This window comes from Capra hircus, chromosome 18, assembly GCF_001704415.2.
Source record: "Capra hircus breed San Clemente chromosome 18, ASM170441v1, whole genome shotgun sequence".
Lineage (NCBI taxonomy): Eukaryota > Metazoa > Chordata > Mammalia > Artiodactyla > Bovidae > Capra > Capra hircus.
Genome location: NC_030825.1, coordinates 9117682 through 9140588, shown reverse-complemented (window position 1 = coordinate 9140588; position 22907 = coordinate 9117682). Strand labels below are relative to the sequence as shown.

The 22907-nt window shown below is 48.0% G+C and overlaps 1 protein-coding gene across 1 annotated transcript in view; it reads left to right on the top strand.

Moving 5' to 3' along the window:
* The window catches only part of PKD1L2 (polycystin 1 like 2), a 100819-nt gene that overhangs the window by 74759 nt on the left and 3153 nt on the right, over window positions 1-22907 (top strand). Inside the window, exons 29-40 of the mRNA XM_005691891.3 lie at window positions 238-455; window positions 1287-1503; window positions 4304-4532; window positions 6193-6397; window positions 7620-7716; window positions 10990-11127; window positions 12434-12619; window positions 13501-13828; window positions 16102-16235; window positions 17863-17990; window positions 20469-20629; window positions 22287-22497. Of these exons, the coding sequence (XP_005691948.2) occupies window positions 238-455; window positions 1287-1503; window positions 4304-4532; window positions 6193-6397; window positions 7620-7716; window positions 10990-11127; window positions 12434-12619; window positions 13501-13828; window positions 16102-16235; window positions 17863-17990; window positions 20469-20629; window positions 22287-22497 (2252 nt within the window). The remainder of the gene's footprint in view (window positions 1-237; window positions 456-1286; window positions 1504-4303; window positions 4533-6192; window positions 6398-7619; window positions 7717-10989; window positions 11128-12433; window positions 12620-13500; window positions 13829-16101; window positions 16236-17862; window positions 17991-20468; window positions 20630-22286; window positions 22498-22907) is intronic.

Here is a 22907-nt window from a genome sequence, read left to right as displayed (position 1 = left end):
CATTGTTAGCACAGACTATACCAGATGACCCAAGAAACCAGGTAAACAAAGGCACACCCACAAGGCAGGACATCCCAAGGGCTCAGTGGTCACCACCCGCCGGCCCCCCGCCCCCAGCCTTGGAGCCATTCACGAGGCAGACCTCTCTTCAGGCAAGGTTAACCCTTGCTGCACAGCCACATTCTGGGAAGGGTGGAGGGGACTCTCTCCTTGACCCTTGCCCTCCATCTGCCCCAGGTCAAATCGAGTTCACTTGGCAGGAAGTGATGATTGGGCTGGAGAGCTCACTCCTCATGTTCCCCATCAACCTCCTGATCGTTCAGATCTTTCGGAATACCCGTCCTCGGGTGGCCAAGGAGCAGAACGCTGGGAAATGGGACGGGCGGCACCTCAGCCTGGCGCCCTCACCACAGCCCATGGAGGATGGCCTTCTGACGCCTGAAGCAGTGACCAAGGCAGGTCTCAACCCCGGCAGCATAGGGGGACTTCCAGCCTGGGAAGAAGCTAGGGTGGGGACTGGGGTTTGAGGCCTGCAGTCCATGTTTTCTGACAGCATCAGCCACCAAGATTCATCAACTGCACACATGCGCAGTACACATATGTGCAAACACGTGTTCATGACATGTACACATGCACGCACATACACATGCCACATGTACACACATTCACACAAACCATGGATGCACCCACAAATATGTACAGATGCACACAATGTATATCTGCACAGTGCACGTGTTTACATGTGCTCACATGTACCCACACGAATGCTTACACACATGCCACATGTATACATTCACACACACCACACATCTACAACACATACATATATGCAAACAACACGCACACATCTCCATACACATGTACACACATGTGCGTGGATACACTTGTTTGTACACATGTGCAAGCACAGACCTATAACATACATTCACACATGCACAGATACCTTTTTTGGGTATCTATTCTGTACAAAATATACTTTCACTACAGATCATAGGCTGGAGGTACCCAGAAAGAATTCCCTCTGTATTCATGCATTCATTACGCATTTATTGAGCACCTACTATGTGCCACACTTTGAGGAATATAGCCTGAAATGTGTCAGTTGAAATCCTAGAATAGAGATTTTATGCAGGATAAAACAGAAGCTCAAGGTGGTCCAAGGTCATGTCTCAGTAGGCACACCTGGGATCAGACCCCGAGTGTCCAGCCCCAGGGTGAGTGCTCTTGAGTACTCTGCTGTCCCCTTACCTGTAGTTCACATCCTGTTCCCACTGGATGACTTGCAGGATTTGTGGAGACTTGTCAGCTCCCTATTCAAAGCTCTGAAGGTGCCACCCCCTCTCTTGGGCTGGGACTCCATGAACTCAATGAACATCAACCAACTGCTGGCCTTGATGGAAGATGTCATCTGTCAACACAACAAAGCAGGACAGGTCTTCTCGGAGGAAGTCAGCCAGACAGGGGCCCCTTTAACACTCACTCTTGGATCAGTACAAGTAAAAGGTGAGTCTTGATATTTCTCTGCTTAGAGAGGGCATGTTGGAGCCAGGTGGATGCAGGACTGAGGGCTGTGTCTGTATCACTAGGGGGTCAAGAAGTCCTCCCAGGGTTTCCCTCACCAGCCTCCACTCCAACCACTCACCACAGCCTCCCTCTCTGTACTGCAGGTATCCTGGTCTCCACATAATTCCAAGGTGCCTTCCCATGAAGGCCTGTACACATTGTTAGTCTTCTGACCTTTAATGTTCTCTCTCCTCTCTTTGCATGGCTAATGCCTACTCAGCTTGTATTCTTGGCTGACATGTCCTTTCCTCAGAGGAGCAACTCAACCACTCAGCCCACAACAGCGTCTCCAGCCATGTGCTCCTTAGCCTTTAAGTATCTCCTGCACTGCTTTCACATTGCTTGTTGCCAGATCATGAATTACATGGAGAGCTGCACATGTGTACTGCACATTATTCTGGTCTGAACTAGTCTGACTCCCCTCTTGCCCCTTTCCACCTAGATCGCTGTCTCCAGTGCTTAGATCAGTTGTCCAATAGAACTTCTCACGGTGACAGGAATGGTCTGTGTCTCCATTGACCAATATGGCAGCCACTGGCCACAAGTAGCTATTGGCACACTTGAAACATGGCCAGTGTGACTAGGGAACTAAATTAGTTTTAATTTCAATAGTCACACATGGCAAGTGGCTGCCATATTGGGTGGTGTGGCTTAAGTATGCTGCCATTTTTAAAACACAAGACTGATCACTGTCTTAACCTTGTTTAGAATATAAAAATGGGCTCTATAGATTGGGGAGTTTGAATTCATAACTCTTTGGCCCACTTCTGATACAGTGAATTAAATTTTCTGGAGTGAGGCCAGGAATCTGCCTTTTAAACCAATCACTTTGGTGACTGTTATGTAGACTGTCAGCCACTGCCCCACTGACAAGGTCCCAGTTCCTTAATGGAACACTCAAAGCCCACCTGGCCAGGCCCATGCTGACCCCATGGTCAGCTCCATTTTGACCCCTGTGTTCCAGCCACACTGGAAGATTAGCCTCAGAGAGCTGGGCTTGGGCTGCCCATGAAGGTCATCATAGCAGGAGCTCTGCTGATGCCCACACTGGACACTAATTCCTGTTTGGGGGTCTTTGGGTTTTGGGGGCATAGGCATTCACAGCACGGGCCTTAGAACAAGGACTATAGAGTTGGTCAGACCTGGGGCTCTCCCACATGCAAGAGCAGCTGTGCAGCTTTGGACAGTTGGTCAACCTCCCTGAGAAAACCATTTCTTCCTCTGTAAAATGGAAGCATTGATCCAGCCCTCTCCTTGGCTGGTTCTGAGGAATCAGTGAGATTATTTGGACATGTGAACTGCTTAGACCCGAGACTGACACAGAGCAGGGATTCAGTAAGTGATTATCATTGGGAGTGATGGGATCTTCTGGAAACACTGCCAGAATGCTTGCAACACCAAGGCTGTTGATGCTGGAAACTAGCTGTGGCGTCAGTGAGGGAGGCCCAGGAAGGAGTTGGGGTGGGGTAGGAGGCCTGAGTTGAGTCAAGGGAGGCAGGGTCTGTGTTGCCATTCCTTTACCCACAGCTGGTCTGAGCCTCTACTTTCTCCACATCATTTATTTGCCCAGTCACTTCTCACTCGTGACTGGAGAGGGGTCCTGGAGCCAGGGTGCTCCATCGTGCCATCTGTTATATCCAGTTTCATGCACCCTTTATGAAAATGAACTCTGGTCCAGACCTGGGCTCTTCTTGCCCAGGAGAAAGCCCCAGGGGTGCCGGTCTCCCATCTCAGGGTCCAGGGACTCAGGCCAGGCTCTACCTGGAGAGGCCAAGCTTCCCTTAGAAGGTATGGGTAAACAGTGGAAAGGGTCAAAAGTGTGTTTTTCTTGCATGAATATGTTTTACCTCTGTAATTTAAGACATAAAACTCCTTTGCTTTTTAAAAAACTTTTCAGGAAACTGAAATTTGAAGAAAAGAACTGCAGAAGAACATTCAGAAGTAATCAGGGGAAACTTTTTCACTGGCTGTTTCATGCTGTTAAGGAATTATTATTAATTGTTTTAAAAATTGATAATGACATTGGTTTTGTTTTTAAAAGGAGCCTTTTCCTGATACAGGAGAATATTTAGTGTCAGGACATGGGGCTCGGAATTTAGGTGAGATACAACTGGCCATGAGGAGATAATTTTGAGCAATGGGTACAGGTTCATCTCATTCTCTTTTCTAATTTAGAATTTTTCATAATAAAGAAACTAAAAACAAAAGATCAAGACTTACACCATCTTTGGCAACAGGCAAACTTGGCTTCAAATTAAAATCTTGTACGTATTAAAATATTTGCAGATGAGAGAACTCTGTGTCTAGGATTTGCTTTTTATATACTCCAGAAAAAAAAAAAAAAAACACTGAGGGGCAGAGACAAGACTTGCCAAAATGTGGAATGTGGGTATATGCTGTGGGAGGGCAATAGGTATATTATTCTCATCTCTTCTATGTGTAAGGAAATTTTGAAAATGCCCTTGATAAAAGACTAGAAATATATGTGTGCTCAGTTGCTCAGTCATGTCTGATTCTTTGTGGACCCAGGGACTGTAGCCTGGCAGGGTTTTCTGTCCATGGGACTTTTGGGCAAGGAGCACACTCAGACCATGTGGGCTGAGTACCCCATCTTTCTGAATCTCAGGTTTCTCGAGTGCTTGAGAGAAGAAAACCATCACCAACACCCCTATTTCTATTGCAGGCAGTCTACTCTGTCATTCAGCACCAGCTGATGCTCTTTCTCTCCCTTGTCCTCCAGAAGACATGCAACGCCCCAGGCCCACGGAGGGCCCAAGTGATGCCTGGAAGAACAGTGCCTTCCGGCAGTGTCTCTACCTTCAGTTGGAGCACCTGGAGCAAGAGCTGCTGCTCCTGGAGCCCCAGGGCTCCTCCCAGGGTCAGAGCCACACCAGGGCACTAGGGCAGCTACAGACCCTGAAGGGCTGTCTGGTGGCACAGGCTGGAACCCTGCCCCCAGCACACTCCAGGTAATCCACTCCCCTGGGTGTTCTCAGCCTAGGGGCCTGCATCCTGGGCAACTCTATCAGATCTAGTCCCTTAAATCTATTTCCCACTTACACTGTATAATCATAAGGGATTTGATTTAGGTCATACCTGAATGGTCTAGCGGTTTTCCCTACTTTCTTCAATTTAAGTCTGAATTTGGCAATCAGGAGTTCATGATCTGAGCCACAGTCAGCTCCTGGTCTTGTTTTTGGTGACTGTATAGAGCTTCTCCAACTTTGGCTGCAAAGAATATAATCAGTCTGATTTCGCTGTTGACCATCTGGCAATGTCCATGTGTAGAGTCTTCTCTTGTGTTGTTGGAAGAGGGTGTTTGCTATGACCAGTGTGTTCTCTTGGCAAAACTCTATTAGCCTTTGCCCTGTTTCATTCCATATTCCAAGGTCAAATTTGCCTGTTACTCCAGGTGTTTCTTGACTTCCTACTTTTGCATTCCAGTCCCCTATAATGAAAAGGACATCTTTTTTGGGTGTTAGTTCTAAAAGGTCTTGTAGGTCTTCATAGAACCATTCAACTTCAGCTTCTTCAGCATTGCTGGTTGGGGCATAGACTTGGATTACTGTGACACTGAATGGTTTGCCTTGGAAACGAACAGAAATCATTCTGTCATTTTTGAGATTGCATCCAAGTACTGCATTTAGGACTCTTTTGTTGATCATGATGGCTACTGCATTTCTTCTAAGGGATTCCTGCCCGCAGTAGTAGATATAATGGTCATCTGAGTTAAATTCACCCATTCCAGTCCATTTTAGTTTGCTGATTCCTAGAATGTCGATGTTCAGACTTGCCATCTCCTGTTTGAGCACTTCCAATTTGCCTTGATTCATGGACCTTATATTCCAGGTTCCTATGCAATATTGCTCTTTGCAGCATTGGACCTTGCTTCTATCATCAGTTACATCCACAACTGGGTATTGTTTTTGCTTTGGCTCCATCCCTTCATTCTTTCTGGAGGTTCTCCAGTAGCATATTGGGTACCTACCGACCTGGGGAGTTCATCTTTCAGTATCCCATCATTTTGCCTTTTCATACTGTTCATGGGGTTCTCAAGGCAAGAATGCTGAAGTGGTTTGCCATTCCCTTTTCCAGTGGACCACATTCTGTCAGACCTGTCCACCATGACCCGCCCGTCTTGGGTGGCCCCACATGGCATGGCTTAGTTTCATTGAGTTAGACAAGGCTGTGGTCCGTGTGATTAGATTGACTAGTTTTCTGTGATTATGATTTCAGTGTGTCTGCCCTCTGATGCCCTCTCACAACACCTACTGTCTTACTTGGGTTTCTCTTACCTTGGACGTGGGGTATCTCTTCACGGCTGCTCCAGCAAAGCGCAGCCACTGCTTCTTACCTTGGGTGAGGGGTATCTCCTCACCGCCACCCCTCCTGACCTTGAATGTGGAGTAGCTCCTCTCAGCCCTCCTGCGTCCAGTAAGCATTGAGTAAAGGTGACCTCAATAGCATATCTGTATGTATATCAGACAGAATACAGAACAAGACAAGGAGAAAACTGAGGGTCTGAGGGGTCAAGGAGCTTGACCAAGTCATGCAGCTGGTGGAGGTGGAGCAGGAGTTGAACTTGAGCCCAAATGGTGCCACACTGATTATATCCACCCTCTCTTGCAGGTCCTTGCAGGCAAGCAAGCTCCCTCGAGGCCTGCCCTGGTGGTGTGTCCTGGTGGGCTGGCTCCTGGTGGCAGTCACAAGTGGGGTGGCAGCCTTCTTCACCATGCTCTACGGCTTGCACTACGGGTGGACTAGCTCCCTCAAGTGGCTCATCTCCATGGCCATCTCCTTCGTGGAGAGCGTGTTTGTCACCCAGCCACTGAAGGTCAGGACCTCTGTGGGGCAGCCCTCATGTCCTCCTCCCCTCTGTCCATGCTTTCCCTCTTTCCAGCTGCTCCCTCCTTAGGCTTCAGCAGTTCCCTCATCTGTTCATTCAACAAACCCAGCTGTAGGGCCACTTCTGGGTAGACCTGGGGCAGGAAGGTAATTACCAGGATAACCCATACTCCCTCGTGGCCAAATGCTGGCATCTCATCGTCACTGTCACCCTTGGGAGGGTCTTCACCTCCACTTTACAGATGGGAAAACCTGAGGTAAAGTGGACATGAGTTTGAGCAAACTCTGGGAGATGAAGGACTGGGAAGCCTGGTGTGCTGCAGTCCACAGGGTCACAAAGAGTCAGACAAGATTTAGAGACTGAAGAACAACAACAAAAGAGGATAAGGTCACAAAAAATTCTTGCCCTAGGTCACATGTAAAACAGGAATGATATATTTCCTCAGGGCTAGGATGCTTTCGATTGTGGCATGTGCAACTTACAAGAACTTTATTTTCAGAAAATAAAAACACCAAGTCATTAAAGGTGTCCATGAACTGGAAATACACTCCTATTCCTGAAAATGTAAAATGATGCAAGTGAGCAGTCAGAGTCACTGAACCTGGCCTGGAAGAAGCCAGGCGGTAGGAATACTGGCATGGGGTAAGGGGAAGCTACAGAAATGAGGGAACATTTATAGAGAGACTCTTTCTACCTACGAGGCATTGCAGAATCTTTTTCACGCCCCCACCCAAAACAGCTCCTAACACCTGCCCCAATCCAGTCTGAGAATATTAAGAACAGAGACCTGAGCCTTATGCTTCTATACTGTGGGTGCAGACACAATGTAATGGGAGGAATTACTTCATATAGAAAGGGAGGGACAGACGGAGGGAGGAGGCAGGCGTATATGCTAGGGAGGTGTAAGTCACCAGGCTGAGAGGTAACAGAAAGGCTAAGCAAAAGGATAGCAGCGGGTGGGAGGCTCAGGGAATGCCAGAAGCAGGGTGAGTTCAAGGATTTGCCTGTCTTGGCCTGGTTGGTGACCAGGCGCACACACACTTCATGACCATGTGCCCTCTCTGCAGAGGATGGGTTGGTTCCCACCTGGCTGCCCCAGAGCATGGCTCCTGTCCCAGGACACCAATGTATCTCCCATTCTACCCAACTCAGACCAGGAATTGACAGAGTTTCCAACACAGGCTTGGGGTTCACAATGGGTGTTTTCCAGGTGCTGGGGTTCGCAGCTTTCTTTGCGCTGGTGTTGAAGCGAGTGGAGGACGAGGAGGAGCCTGTGGTCCCCCTCCTGGGACATCTCTCTGGCCCAGGTAACAGTGCCTGGGTGCAGGCAGGGGGCTGACACGGCTGAGAAAGCCCCACAGAGCCCAGCCACTGGGTGATCCTGGGCTCAGACCTTTGCTCCCCATCAGACTTCAGCCCTACTGGTGAGGCACCCCCAGACCATCCAGGAACAAGTGCCTCCTCCTCTGTCTCCTGGGCAACATCATTCCTCCCCTATCCAAGCCTTTCTGACACCCAAGCATGAAGAGGCACCATGGGGTCCATGTTCAGCGGGGGCCATCATCCTCTGTGTAATACCAAGCAAGCTTTCCTCTCCAGGATTCAGGTCATTAGAGAACTAAAATACAAGTTGTGGGGGTGAGGGGTGAGAATGGGGGATAAGAGAGTTGTAATTAGGGTTCCCAGACAAGGGTCTGCAAACAACAGCCGGGGGCCCAAATCCAGCCCAGCACCTGCTTTTGTAAAGCATTTTAGTGGAACACAGCCATGCTGCCTCTGGTCAGAGGAGCCCATGACCAGACCTCTTCCCCCCAACCTGACCTCTCACTTTCCAGCCAAAACTCCTGAGGGTCCCTACAATAAGAGAACTACAAAAAACAAACAGGCAAACAGAACAGAATCAACACTCTCACAGTCTATGCAGAGATTCTGACTCTCAAGGGAAAACAGGAGCAAACAAAAGCCCATACCCCTATATCCCAAGGCAGTATGGTGACCTCCTCACGGGCCTGGATCCTTCCGTCCTCCAATAGGGTTTTGGCTTTGCAGATCCAAAAAGTCCATTAAAACCATCTTCCAAGTCAAAAATTAATTTTCTCCAAAGAGACGTCAGCCTCCCAATCAATTAAATATTCATCAGTCATTCCTTTGGCATTTATCCAGGGAGTACTTGCTGTGTTCCAGGCAATACACTGCCTTGGGAAGATGATTTACATAAAACCCAATCACTGTAAGTGTATAATTCATTGATTTTAGTAAATTTATAGAGTTGTGCAACTATCACCATAATTCAGAACAGCTGTGTTACCCCCAAAAGTTCCCTCTTGCCTGTTTGAAATCAATCCTTGCTCTCCACTCAGCCCTAGCAACACAGCACTGACTGGCTGGAACAGGTTACTGCTCTTAGAATAAAAGGCATTTGTGGTGTTAGAGGTGAAGAACCCGCCTGCCAGGGCAGGAGATGTAAGAGATGCAGGTTCGATCCCCGGGTCGGGAAGATCCCCTGGAGAAGAGCATGGCAGCCCACTCCAGTATTCTTGCCTGGAGAACCCCATGGACAGAGGAGCCTGGTGGGCTACAGTCTATGGGGTCACAAAGAGTTGGACATGACTGAAGTGACTTAGCACACTTGGAATAAACAGCCCATTTGGGAGGCACACTAACAAATAAATGTACAAAATGACTTGTAAGAAAGAATGAGGAGGGTAGAATAAGAGGGTGCAGGCCTCTCTGCTGAAGGGGTACCTAAGCTGGCTCCCAGAGGATGGGACAGGGAAGGACTGAACACTGAGTATGTGCAAAGACCCTGAGGTGGAACCATAGCTTGTCGTTTTATAGCAGTTGCTCACAGGGTGGCTAGAGCATGGGGAGCTGTGTGCACGTGGAAGGAGTGGTTCAAGATGAGGGCAGAGAAGCGGGTGAGGACCAGGCCATGCCATGTCCTGGGGCCAGGCTGGGGCTTTGGAGTGTCTTAAATAGGAGATTTGTGATTTTAGGAAGATGACTATGACTGCTCTTGGAGACCAGAGGTAGTGGGTCAAAGGTAGAAGTGGGGAGGCCAGTAGGAAGACTAGTGAAATGGTCCTAGACTGGGGATGGCATGCGTTAGCAGTGGGGATGGACAGAGGGGCGTGGATCTAAAAAGACAGTTGGGTCAACATAGCCATATCAGACTGCCTATAAACGGTGTTAATACCAAATGCAGACAAGGATGCAGAGAAGCTGGAGGACTGATACAGTCCCAGTAGGAATGTAGAATGGTACAGACATTCTGGAAAACAGTTTGGCAGTTCCTTTCAAAACTAAAAATGGGTTTACCATTTGACTCGGCAATTGCACTCTTGGGCATTTATCCCAGAGAAATGAAGACTTATTTTCATACAGGAATCTGTACACAAACGTTCACAGCAGTTTCATTCGCAATAGTCAAAAGATACTTAGCCACTCCAAGGAATCTACCCAAGAGAAATGAAAATATATGTCCATACAAAACATTCATAGACACACTATTCTTAATAGCCCAAACCAGGAGTAATCCAAATATCCATCAATAGGTGAATTAAACAAAACGTAGTATGTCCATTCAACAGAATACTGCTCAAACATAAAAAGAAACTAACTACTAATATACATAACATGGATGAGCATCAAATCATTACACTAAGTAAAAGATGCCAGATACAAAAAAATATGTACATATGACTCTATTTATATGAGATGTCTAGAAAGAAAAATCTATGGATACAGAAGCAAATTAATGAGGCTGAGGGTAGAGACAGAGTGGGAGTAGACACTAACTTCAGAGACACGAGGGAACCTCTAGGGGTGACAGAAACACTCTAAAACTGGGTTGTGGTGATGGTGGCAAAACTCTATAAATTTACTAAAATCACTGAATTGTAGGCTTCTATAGGGCGAGTTTGTGAAAATTATAGCCAGAAGGCAATGGCACCCAACTCCAGTACTCTTGCCTGGAAAATCCCACGGACAGAGGAGCCTGGTAGGCTGCAGTCCATGGGGTCGCGAAGCGTCAAACAAGACTGAGCGACTTCACCTTCACTTTTCACTTTCATGCATTGGAGAAGGAAATGGCAACCCACTCCAATGTTCTTGCCTGGAGAATCCCGGGGACGGCGGAGCCTGGTGGGCTGCCGTCTATGGGGTCACACAGAGTCAGACACGACTGAAGTGACTTAGCAGCAGTAGCAGCAAAGTGGTCTGAGAAAGAAGATACTTGGAATTAGACATACCAGGACTTTGAGATATTAGATACCCTCATCTTCCCAAGTTTGGGAAGCACTGAGATCCACCTTAGAGTTCAGGAACACAGGAAGACTGCATCCAATGACCGGTGAGACCACAGTAATGGGAGGCATCTGTTCCTGGAGAAGAAGGGACGGGACCCTGGGCACTGGGATAGCCCAGGCAGAGGAATGGAGGGCAGCATTGGGAAATGGCTCCTGAAGAGGGGGGATGATGGGTCCCGTGGTACCTGGTGAGGGGAGTCTCTCAGTTGCAAATGTACGACCTGGTTCCACTGCCCATTTGGGGGACTGCTCTTATGCCCTTCACTTTCACAGACCCCTCTGCCTTGTTCCGAGCACGAAGAAACAGCAGAAAGGATATCTACCAGCCACCTTTGGCCTCTGACATTGAGAAGATGAAAACCATGCACCTCAAGGAGCAGAAAGCGTTTGCCTTAATCAGAGAAATCTTGGGTAGGCAGCCAAGATTACCTATCAGTGACCTTCCCACATGCTGGTTCTTAACACCGACCTGAACAGATGTGGTACAATCTCTTTTCTTTTTCTACTCTTTTTGTTCTGTTTATTCATTTGGTTTTCCAGGCACTGGTCAACCCCTGATTAGTGTTCTAGATGTCTCTTGAGATGTGCATTCACACGAGACATTTTGTCTCTTCATCTTCCGGGGGAGTCTCTCCGGGAGTCCTCTGACAAGCTCTTGTAAAGACTGGCTACTGTCATTCTGAGGTCCCTCTTCACTGGGCCCTGAGAATTCTCTTTGTTATTCTACTGTGTTGAAGCTGTGGCCTGGATCTCATATTTTCATCCTTCTTGGTTCATTCCTTTGTTTCATGAAACACACTCTCCCATAGCTTCCATGACAAGGAGGCCATGCTTGCGTTTGTGCTTCCACTGGCCAAGCACGTATGGCTAAAGCACACAGCTTTAGTAGGAGCTTGCGTAGGAATTGCATATACAGAATGAAGAACAAGAGGGGTGTGGGCAGAACCCCAATAAGTCATCTTGATGTGGAGGGAGGGGTGCCAGAATGCATATTCCCAAGCCATGGACCCAGAGATTCTGGTTCAGTAAGGTTATGCATCCCCCACATGATTCTAACTTCGGGCTTTCTAAACTAAATCTTTGTACCTAATGGCCCTTAGGTCACACTCATCTGTTTACAGGTGAGCTGCATGAGGGCAGGGAACACATCTGTCATCTTTATCACTCTATCCTGAGCGTTGCAACTTGGCAGAGCAACCCCTTTTTTTTGCCGTGCCGCACAGCATGTGGGGTATTAGCTCCCAACCAGGGATCGAACCCGTGCCCCCTGCAGTGGAAGCCCTGGACCACCAGGGGAGTCCCTGGAGCCCCATTTTTAAAAAATCCTCTTTAAGAAACATTCAGACAGCACAAAGTCCATGCAGGCACTATTTAAAGTGCTTTATGAACATTAACTTGTTGACTCCATCACAACTCTGTGTGACAGAATTTTCATCTCCACTTCACAGACGAGGAGAAGGAGACTCAGAAGGGTTAAGTCACTTGCGAAGGGCACATGGGTAGGAAATGTCAGAGCTGGAATTTGAACCCAGACAGAGGCTCACGGCCTGTGGACTTTGCTCCTTTCTGCTGTCCTTATAAGGACTGGCTCCAGAGGGGCGAGTGACAGGTCTACAAGACCTCAACTGTTCTGAGCCATGTGCCTTTCCACATCTTGCCCTGTGCTTGGTAGGAGTTGGGGCTTCTGCCTGATGAGGGGCTGTGCCTCCCTTCCCAGCGTACCTGGGCTTTCTGTGGATGCTGCTGCTGGTTGCCTATGGGCAGAGGGACCCCAGCGCCTATCACTTCAACAGACACCTCGAGCACAGCTTCACCCAAGGCTTTTCAACTGTGCTGAGCTTCCAACAGTTCTTCACATGGGCCAACACCACCCTCGTGAGCAACCTGTACAGTCATTATCCAGGTATTGTTCCCAGCCCAGGATGTGTATCAGCACCTTGCACACACTCCTTTCTTGGAACAGCAGTGGGTCACTGCCTCAGCCTTACAGAGAACCAATAACCACAGAATGATATGCTTTGAAGGAGAGACCCGCTGAGGGCCCCTAACCCTTCCAGAATGCAGTGTAAAGAACCTCCTTCTTAGATAACTGAGCCAGAGTTGGCCAGGCGGAAATGATGTGGCAGGCAGAAAGGACAACATGAGTGAAGGCAAGCCTGAAACACCAAGGCACTACACTTCCTGGAACTACAGAGTGTTGAGTGTGGCTGCCTTGTCGGGTAGGAGTAGAGGACCTGTGAGAAGCAAAGCGGGACAGAGGAACAGGGGCCACATCATGAAGGCTCTGGAAGTTCACAGTTTATGTTTAAGGAAGTGAAGAGCCATTGACAGCTTCTTTGTGAGGCAGTAACAATCAGTTCTGTGGTATAAACAGCACATGGAATCTGAAGTAGAGGGTAGGCAGGTTAGGAAGCTGGGGAGAAATGATGGGACTGATGTAAGGACAAGAGGCAGAGGTGATGGAGAAAAGGAGGTGGGAACATTGAAGATGCACGCTGATGGGCCCTGTTGACTCACAGGATGAGCACTGAGGGAAAGGACAAAAATGGTCTCCAAGATGATGCCTGGGTAGGGTGTGTCATTCCTCAAGAGAAGTTATGCAAAAAGTAGAGCAGGTCCAAGGTGGGGAGATGGTGATGAATGGTTGAATGTGGTTGGCCATGATTCTCTTGGCTGATTCTACGTGGGTACACTGGAGGTCGTGTTAGCATCCAGGCCAAAAAGCTTGGAATATGTTAAGATGATGTTGATAGCTATATTTACCCACGTGTTTCTCATCCCCAGGCTTTGTCACTGATGGGAACGCCAAGCTGGTTGGTAGCGCCCAGATTCGCCAAGTGAGGGTCCAGGAGAGCTCCTGCCTTCTTGGCCTGCAGCTGCAGGCTTTTCTTGACAGGTGCCGTGCACCATATTCCCTGGATGTGGAAGACCTGTCAGACTATGGGGAAGGTTGGAATGCCTCCGTCCTCAACAACAGCAATGACTTCTCCCAGGCTTGGCGGTACCAGAGCCAGAGCCAGCGCCGAGGGTATCCCCTCTGGGGCAAACTCACCATGTACCGGGGAGGAGGTTACGTGGTCCCCTTGGGGACTGATCGCCAAAGTGCATCAAGGTAAGGCTTACTTGATTCACCTGCAGCAGAGGAAAGACATTTGCTTGATTCCAGGTCTGATTGGCGGGTGCAGCCTTCAAAACAGGGCTGAGCCAAGCTCATTTTATCATTGTGGGGAGGGCCTGGGGGATTCAGAGGCACTCAGGTAGTATTTTCAGGCCACTGGGAACTATGTAGCCTCCAAGTTGGAAGAGAGATCCTGCCTCCAGGATTCTCAGCCTGGGCACCAAGCCTGGTGGCCTCAGTTAGAAACAGTAGAGAGATGGAGAAGCACCACACAAAGCACCCACCACCAGGCAAGTAGGAAGTGGTTAGGGCTCTTAAACCTTAACCACAAATTTGCAAGTTCTGAGGTTTTACCTACTCATAAGCTAACATGCTAGTTTGTTTCATGGATGCTGGCAGAAGACACAAGACTCCTAGGTCAGAGAAAAAGGATTTCACTCCTCACAGCAAAAAAACAGTAGCAGAGCTTCATGGTGATGGGACAGTCCCCAGGAAGGGCCATGATAGATGCTTGCCCATGCAGGGAGTGACAGTACCAAGGAGGAACACTGCATGTGGAGCACTTTGTCCACTGTTTCTACAGTGGCGGAAGCAAGCCTGCTCTTTGTCTGAAGGAGAACGTCATCCCATTGCTTGAAGCTGCCTACTGCAAACTCAGCACTGAGATGAGGCCTGGGTAAAGCCCAGCCAGAACCTTGCGTTTCTGGAACACTCGGCATGAATGTGTGGGGACACACAGGGCTCACGCACACTGCCTCTTCCAGCATGCTCTAGTGCTGGAGGTTTGAAACCTGGCACTGCTCCTGTTAGCAGTGTAGATCCAGGTGAGTGAGTAAACCCGTGTGAACCCCTGGCTCCTCCGCTGCATTATTACAACATCAAGGAACAGAGGTAACAAACTCCAAAAGAAAACACCTGGCGGGGTCCCCTGGGATTAAGGACAGGCCAGAAATAGTCTATTTCCACATAAGAGGTGTTTTCCTGTCACTCAGAACTGACACATTCAGCAGGGTGCATACCCACCAGAAAAGTGAAAGTCGCTCAGTCACATCTGACTCTTTGCAACCCCATGGAATTCTCCAGGCCAGAATACTGGAGTGGGTAGCTCTTCCTTTCTCCAGGGGATCTTCCCGACCCAGGAATCAAATTGGGGTCTCCCACATTGCAGGGAGATTCTTTACCAGTCGAGCTACCAGGGAAGCCCCAAACTCACCAGGGATGGGGCATATTTTAAAACAGGCCCATCATTACTGCTCTAATAACAGCTATTATTATTAATACTGCAAGCACACACACACATATTTCTATTTTCTCTTCATAATGATCCCGAGGCACTGGTGTTAACACCACTGCAGATGAGGAAGCTGAGACCTCGAGATGTTATCAGCTTGCCCACGAGGCAGGCAAGTTTTGAACCCAGGTCCCTCTGGCACATGCTGTTCCTACAACACCTGTGAGCAGATCTCTGGGAACTGGTTTTGTGAACTTCCAGCCCAAGAGGGACTGTGGCAGCTATAGCTGTTGCCTGCCAAGCCCCTAATGTTCTATGTGGCTCCTCTAACACCATGTCCTCAAACTTTAAAATGCGTCAGATATGAAGTACTACGTATAAGATTGGGACTTCCCTGGTGGTCCAGTGGTTAAGACGCCATGCTTCCACTGCAGGGGGCATGGATTTGATCTCTCTGGTCAGGGAACTGAGATCTCGCATGCTACTCCACATGCCAAAAAAATAATAAAAATGAAAATGAAATAGACAAGCAACAAGGATATATTGTCCAGCACAGAGAATTATAGGCCTTACTTTGTACTAACTTTTAATGGAAGTTATTAAAATCTATAAAAATACTGAATCACTATGCTGTACACCTGAACTAACATTGTACATCAAGTATACTTAAAAAAGATAGACAGAGATGGATAATGGTTAAAACAAACCAAAAAACCACATCATAATCCCTTGGATGGTTCACCAAAGCACAGATTCCCAGGTCCCCACCCCCAGAGATTCTGACTGGGGAGATCCGGGGTGGAGCTTGAGAATTTGCATTTCTAACAAGTTTCCAGATGATGTGATACTAGCAGTCTGGGGACCACATTTTTAGAACCTCTGCACTCCTAGGAGCAGCCTGAAGGCCCTGGGGCCTGGGGCGCAGAGGAGAAACAGAGGGAGGAATCTTGACAGGAAGTGTTGGGCTCCTCCCTGGGCTGAGAGGGCAAGGAGCCCCTATGTATTGAGACACCCCTAAATGCTCCTCTTCCCACAGAATCCTCCAGTATCTCTTTGACAACACCTGGCTGGACAGCTTGACCAGAGCCGTGTTTGTGGAGTTCACGGTCTACAACGCTAACGTCAACCTGTTCTGCATTGTCACTCTGACCCTGGAGACCAGCGCCCTTGGTGGGCAGGCTTGCCTGTGAACCTATCTGCATGTTCCAGATGATAGACACCCCTCCCTCTGGGCTAGGGCTCCTCACCCCCAGGCCAGAGCTCCAGGGCAAAAGGTTGTTTGGGCAATACTGCCAAAGGGTCTTAGTTCTGCCTTTGCCCCTAAAGGCAAAGTTTCAGGGCTGCTCCACCCTTCTTCCTGGCTGCCTGCATTTCTCTCTGGCCTGTCTCTCAAGTCTGGGAGACAGTCGGGGTCTGAAGGCAGCTCACGTTCTTGAGCTTTCCACTCTCCTGTGTGTGGGGATGGGCGCCTAGCAGTGAAGGGCTGGGGAGGGGGTGACCTGGTAACAGATAACTTCACCTAAATCACACTTTATTTACGGTATCTCAATGTACAATGCAAAAGTTACGTGCAACCTACACGTAAAAGTCCATTTTACATCAAATTCTAATACACACATACCAATATATTAAAACATAACTGAGACAAGGGCTTCAAAAATAATTTCCTTAACTACATGTAATACTATTTTGTGTTCTATTCTTTCTCTCCATTCCCTGCTTTCCACCCTTTTTTAATGCTAATCATAATCCACTAAAAACAGTGATTTAAGGCCTCTTCAGCTAATAATCAATTTTCCTAAAATCAACCACCTCTTTTTTAAAAATAAAACTTTTAAAATATGACCTTTTTTTTTTTTTTTTTCTGCCCACGCTTTGTGGCATGTGGGATCTTATTCTCCTGACCTGGCATTGAACCTGGGTCCCCTGAAGTGGAAGCACAGGGTCCTAACCACTGGACTGCCAGGGAATTCTGTAAATTACATATTTTAAAAGTAATATTTGTAGTTCTTTTAAAATTTCAGGACTGTGTAAAGTGCAAAGTAAAAGGCTTTCAACTTTCATTATCATTCGCTACTGTCAAAAGTTTCTTTCAAATCCTTTTTGGGGGATTTATTCACATGTCTTGTAATTTCCTATTTCTTTTTGCCATCTCTCTGGCTGTTTAAGAACCTTTTAAACAATTTGTTCCCAACACAACCTGATTAATTTATTTCTACAAATGAGAAGCATGGTGTAGGTTTCTGGTCTAGCTGATTCAGCAGCCCACTGATGTCAGCAAGGTCTCAGGTGACTTGTATCTCTCCAGTCTGCCATTTTTTGGACTGGCTTTATCTTTACAGGCAGTAGGCTTATTAGTCAAATTGGTTTAGGAAAAGACATAAATGGATGAAAAAGAATTCTAAAAAGGTTGAATTTTAGGCATATTGGTTAACAGCTGAATTGATCTCCAGCGTTCTCTTTAGATGAAACGGCCTTAAACAGGCCAACTTGGAGTAAATTGATGTTAGGCAAGCAGGTATGCTGTGGCTGGAGGTGATGAGGGTACAATGGCCGATGCTGAAGGAAAAGGCCAGAGGCTGTCTTCTACTGCAGCCCCCCTTGTCCCGTCAGATACGGCCGCCGTTTCTGGCCTTCCCCTTTCAGTCCCTTGGTCTGTGGGTTAGAAGGACCTCTATCTTCTTTTCTGCCCGTGGCCACCCCTCAGAAGGGCTTGAGTTCACTTCCTCTCACTGATGACTTCCGGTATCGAGTGGGCATGTGGCCGCGGGTGAGGAAAACACGCTCTGCTTTGCAGGAACCTTCTTTGCACATGCGCACCTGCAGAGCCTGCACCTGTACCCCTTTACTGACGGCTGGCACCCCTTCGTGGTGGCCGCAGAGATCGTCTACTTCCTGTTCCTCCTCTACTACATGGTTGTGCAGGTGAGGGGCAGGCTTGTGGCTCCATGAGTGAGGATGGAGTGGGCATGAGCCTGCCTGGTCTCTCTCCCTACTCCCCTCTTCCTCTCAGGGGGCCTAAAGAAGGGAGAGGAAGATGTTCTGCTTAGCTGAGTGCCATGGCAATCTTCCACATTCCCAGCTCAGGCACCTCTCAGGATCTGAGACTTTAGGATGGTCCTTCCTGGGTGGTCGCTAGGAATTAGGGAAAATCCCCTTTCCCACATTTACCACCATGTTGCACACTGATCCATAAACCTGGATTCCACATGGTCTCTAAGCACTGCCAATTCAAAACCACCAGCCAACAGTTACCTAATAGCAGTTTAAGTCCCTGCATTTCTCTAACAACATCAAAGGAGGCCCATCCACCACCCACCTTTCCTCTCCATAGCCCTCACACTCTGCCTGCAGCTGCTTCAGAAAGCCTCTAAAACTCTTAAATCCTTCTCATCACGCTGCTTAAACAGTTAAAAATCCCTCCATCTCTTTATAAAAGAGGTGAATTTAGCCTCTTACCAGCCAAACACATGTCCTTCTTCCAGAGGAGTGGGAAAGAGGAGGGAAGTGGAACAGACAACACAAGATTCTCTTGCATGTAAGGGAAAGGGCTGAGAGGGAGGGCAAGACCACAAACTGTTCTCATTTAACAATAACTCCTATTCCCCCTAAGAAAACAACTTAAAAAAAAAAATTGATTAGGCATTAAACCCCCTAGTGGATCAGTGGTAGAGAATCTGCCTGTCCATGTAGGAGCCATGTGTTCAATCCCCGGGTTGGGAAGATCCCCCAGAGAAGGAAACAGCAACCCACTCCAGTATTCGTGCCTGGGAGAATCCCCACGGACAGAGGAGCCTGGCGGGCTACAGTCCATGGGGTCTCAAAGAGTTGGATATGACTTAGCAACTAAACAACAAAGCATTAAACTGCATGTGAAGCTCATCCCAGACAATCTGATAAAGAGGTTGTAAAGACAAATAAATCTCACCCTTGCATATCTTCAGGCAGATACACACCCACTCTTAAAATTAATGTTGATCCTTAAGAGGACTTGGAATACCACTTATACCACTATAGGATTGTTTATACCACTAGAAGGCAATAGCACCCCACTCCAGTACTCTTGCCTGGAAAATCCCATGGACGGAGGAGCCTAGTGGGCTGCAGTCCATGGGGTCGCTAAGAGTCCAACATGACTGAGCGACTTCACTTTTCACTTTCCTGCATTGGAGAAGGAAATGGCAACCCACTCCAGTGTTCTTGCCTGGAGAATCCCAGGGACGGGGGAGCCTGGTGGGCTGCCGTCTATGGGGTCGCACAGAGTCGGACACGACTGAAGCGACTTAGCAGCAGCAGCAGCAGCAGCAGGATTGTTTATACCACTAGTTCAACCTAAGTTCACCTGTTAATTGTGGTAGCCACCTGAGTTTGCTAACTGCCTTTACCAAATGGAAAAAACAGACTTCTATGTTTACAACAGGAGGTAATTTTCCAACTTGTAACCAAGTGGCTTGGTGCCTACCTTCCCAGAGAAACTGGGAGATAAGGGCTCTATCTTCCTTGATGACTACATTTCAAAGAGATGACTCCTTGGCCCTTGAGAAAAAAATTTCTGACTTTTAACGTTGGGCAAGAGGATTGTTTTTGTTTCCCTGATGGCTCAGACAGTAAAGTGTCTACCTGAAATGCAGAAGATTTGGGTTTGATCACTGGGTTGGAAAGATCCCCTGGAGAAGGAAATGGCAACCCACTGCAGCACTCTTGCCTAGAAAATCCCATGGATCGGAGGAGCCTGGCAGGCTACAGTCCATGTGGTTGCAAAGAGTCAGACAAGACTGAATGACTTCACTTCCCTTAAGAGGATTGTTTAGCTTTAAAAAGATGTACATACATCTCAAAGTAAGGGTCAAGTCAGTTCTTATGTATTGGCTTTTATGTGTGTGTTAGTCACTCATGTCTGACTCTTTGCGACCCCATGGACTGTAGCCCGCCAGGCTCCTCTGTCCATGGGATTTTCCAGGCAAGAGTACTGGAGTGGGTTGCCATTTCCTTCTCCAGGGGATCTTTCCAACCCAGGGATCAAATCTGAATCTCCTGCACTGCAGGCAGATTCTTTACTGTCTGAGCCACCAGGAAAGTTCTTACATCTCAAAGAGGCAGAGAAAGAATTCACAATTATAAGTTTTCTAAAGTAAATGCTTTTTTGAGGGGAGAGTTTTCTTCCTCCCTTCTCCCCCTGCCTTTTTTTTTTTTGCATCTGAGAGAATTAAGTGCTTTTTTATTAGATCCTGTACTTTCTCTTAAACACCCACAAATCCTGTAGCCCCGACTGATGATGGGGACAGGTGAGGTCCATGCACAGGATTGGGGAGAGGCCCCTGTGCTCTACGCATATGAAGCCAGGGCTCTGAGAAACCCCTAGGGATCCACAGCCTTTGTTAGAACCTCTGGCTCCTTTCCCAGGGCGAGCTCCTGAGGAAGCAAAAGTGGTGCTATTTCCACAGCAAGTGGAACATTCTGGAGCTGGCCATCATCCTGGCCAGCTGGAGTGCCCTGGCGGTGTTTGTGAAGAGGGCCGTCCTGGTGGAGCGTGACCTCCAGCGCTACCGAAAACACGGGGAAGAGTAAGTGGCTCTGCCTCAGGCCCCAGCTCCTACCACTAACACTGACACTGCTGCCTCCAGCTCTGAGTGGCCCAGGGGGAGGCTTCTGAAATCCTGCTGGCCCTCAGAGGATCCAGGGTTACTCTTTAAAAAATAACTCTAGCTGTAGCACTTAGACTTGGGGTCTGAAGCATACACAACTGGAGAGGACTCAAAGACAAAAACAGAATCTTTTGCAAATCTTACCAAAGCATAGGACTACGTGACACTCTGTAAGGTCCCTCCCGGCTTTGGGGGCAGGGTCTTTGCAAGTATTAGTGCCCAGTCAACCCACGTCTGCTACCATTCACCAAGAGTCCACCCTGTGCTGTGCAGGAGGTACTAACGTTGGATCCTCAGGAGAAGCCATGGAGGTAGATGTTGTCATCACTCCAGTTCACAAATAGGGAAATTAGAGAGGTAATGGGACTTCCCCAATGCCACAAAATGAAAAAGTGGCAGAGAAATAATTCAAACCTAGTTTATGTCTCCAGGATCTTGGTACTCACTCTGAAACATCCATTGATTGTATAGATATGGCTAACATTTATTAAGTCATTGTTGGATACCTTACACATTCATAAAAACACCACTTTAAAAGCATTATCTCATCTACTTTAATCTTCCTAGAACTTCTAAGAGATGATGTTATCCCTTTTTTGCAGATGAAGTAATTGAAGCTCAGAGAGGTTGTCTCTGCAAGGTCACACAGCAAGGAAATGCAGAGCTTAGAATCTGAACTCTGCACTCTATCCTAGACTGTGTCCTTCATTAACAAACTTCATTCACAAACCCCTCAAAGGGGAGAAAATGGAAGGCAGGAGGTTAAACAGAAGGATGTTTTTTCTCAGGCATTATATATATTAAATGCTTTTATAAACTTCAGATCATATAATTTTTTTTCTATAACCTGTTCGCCATCCATGTCCATAGATACAGGTATAAGTCATACTCGATAATGTACCAACATTAAGACTGAACTGACATTCAAAGGCAGGCACAAAAGGGGCATGAAAGGCAGGGCAGGACGGCAGGAAGAGCCTGGACTGTGGAATGAGACACAGCTGGATTCCAACTCTTATTCTTCCACCACTAGTTTTATCACTATATCACTAGCTCTGTGACCTTGTACCAACTATCTGTCCTTATTTGTAAAATGGAGATGTGATATCTCACCCGGTGGTCTTGAAGGTCAAATGGAACAATGCAATTGAGGTTCCTCAGCACAGCAACTGGATAGTACTTCCATCATTCCTTTAAATGTAAGGATGGTGTGGATACACACTCAGACAGGTGTGCAGGAGGACGTGGCATCCAGTGACCCCCAAAGCAGAGGGGAGGCTCGTGGAACTCCCTTACTTCTGTCTTCTCAACTCTGGGAGGATTCCTCCTTTATCAATCTTCCTCAGCTCTGCGGCCATTAACCAAGATTGTCAGGTAATAGTCCTGTGACCACCACGAGCACCGTCCCTTTTGTAAACAGGACGCTCACCCTCACCGTGACCACTATCTCTTGAATGCCTGGCTAGGGAGTTAGGACAGCTCTGTCCCCAGACCATGACCAGGCTAATCGTGACAGATGAGCGCTGGCTGAGGCTCTCACCGTCTCTGAGACCAGTCTCTCCATTTGGTCCCACAGAGGGGTCAGCTTCAGCGAGACTGCAGCAGCCGATGCTGCCCTTGGCTACATCCTCGCCTTCCTGGTACTCCTATCCACAGTGAAGCTTTGGCATCTGTTCAGGCTGAACCCCAAAATGAACATGATCACGTCAGCTCTGCATCGTGCCTGGGGGGACATTTCAGGCTTTATCGTTGTCATCCTTATCATGCTCCTGGCTTACTCCATTGCAGTGAGTGGCTCCTTTGGGAAAACTTTCTGGGCTGGTCTCCTCAGAAGTAAAGGCTGCTCAGTGGTGGAGAGTTGGGGGGCTAGGAAAACCCTGGGAATCTGAGGGAGATGGTGGATCTTCTTTCTGAGTCTGGAGCCTTTCAGCTGGGAGCTCATGAACCCCAAATGGCAGAGGCTGGACACCTCAGTTGGATAAGAGTGAGGAAGTGTAGTCTCTAAGACTGAAGGGACCAACTATCTGCCACGAAGGACTCCTTTCTTTACCTACTCTGCCTTAGGGGCCAGTTGTCCTGACATCCCAGTTACTCTGACATGCACAGAGCCCTCCCTCAGGCCAGGGGATGCAGAGGTGAAGTGGGCAGTCCCTGACCCTGAGGTGGGGCAGAGATTGGGGAGAGAAGATGGACATGA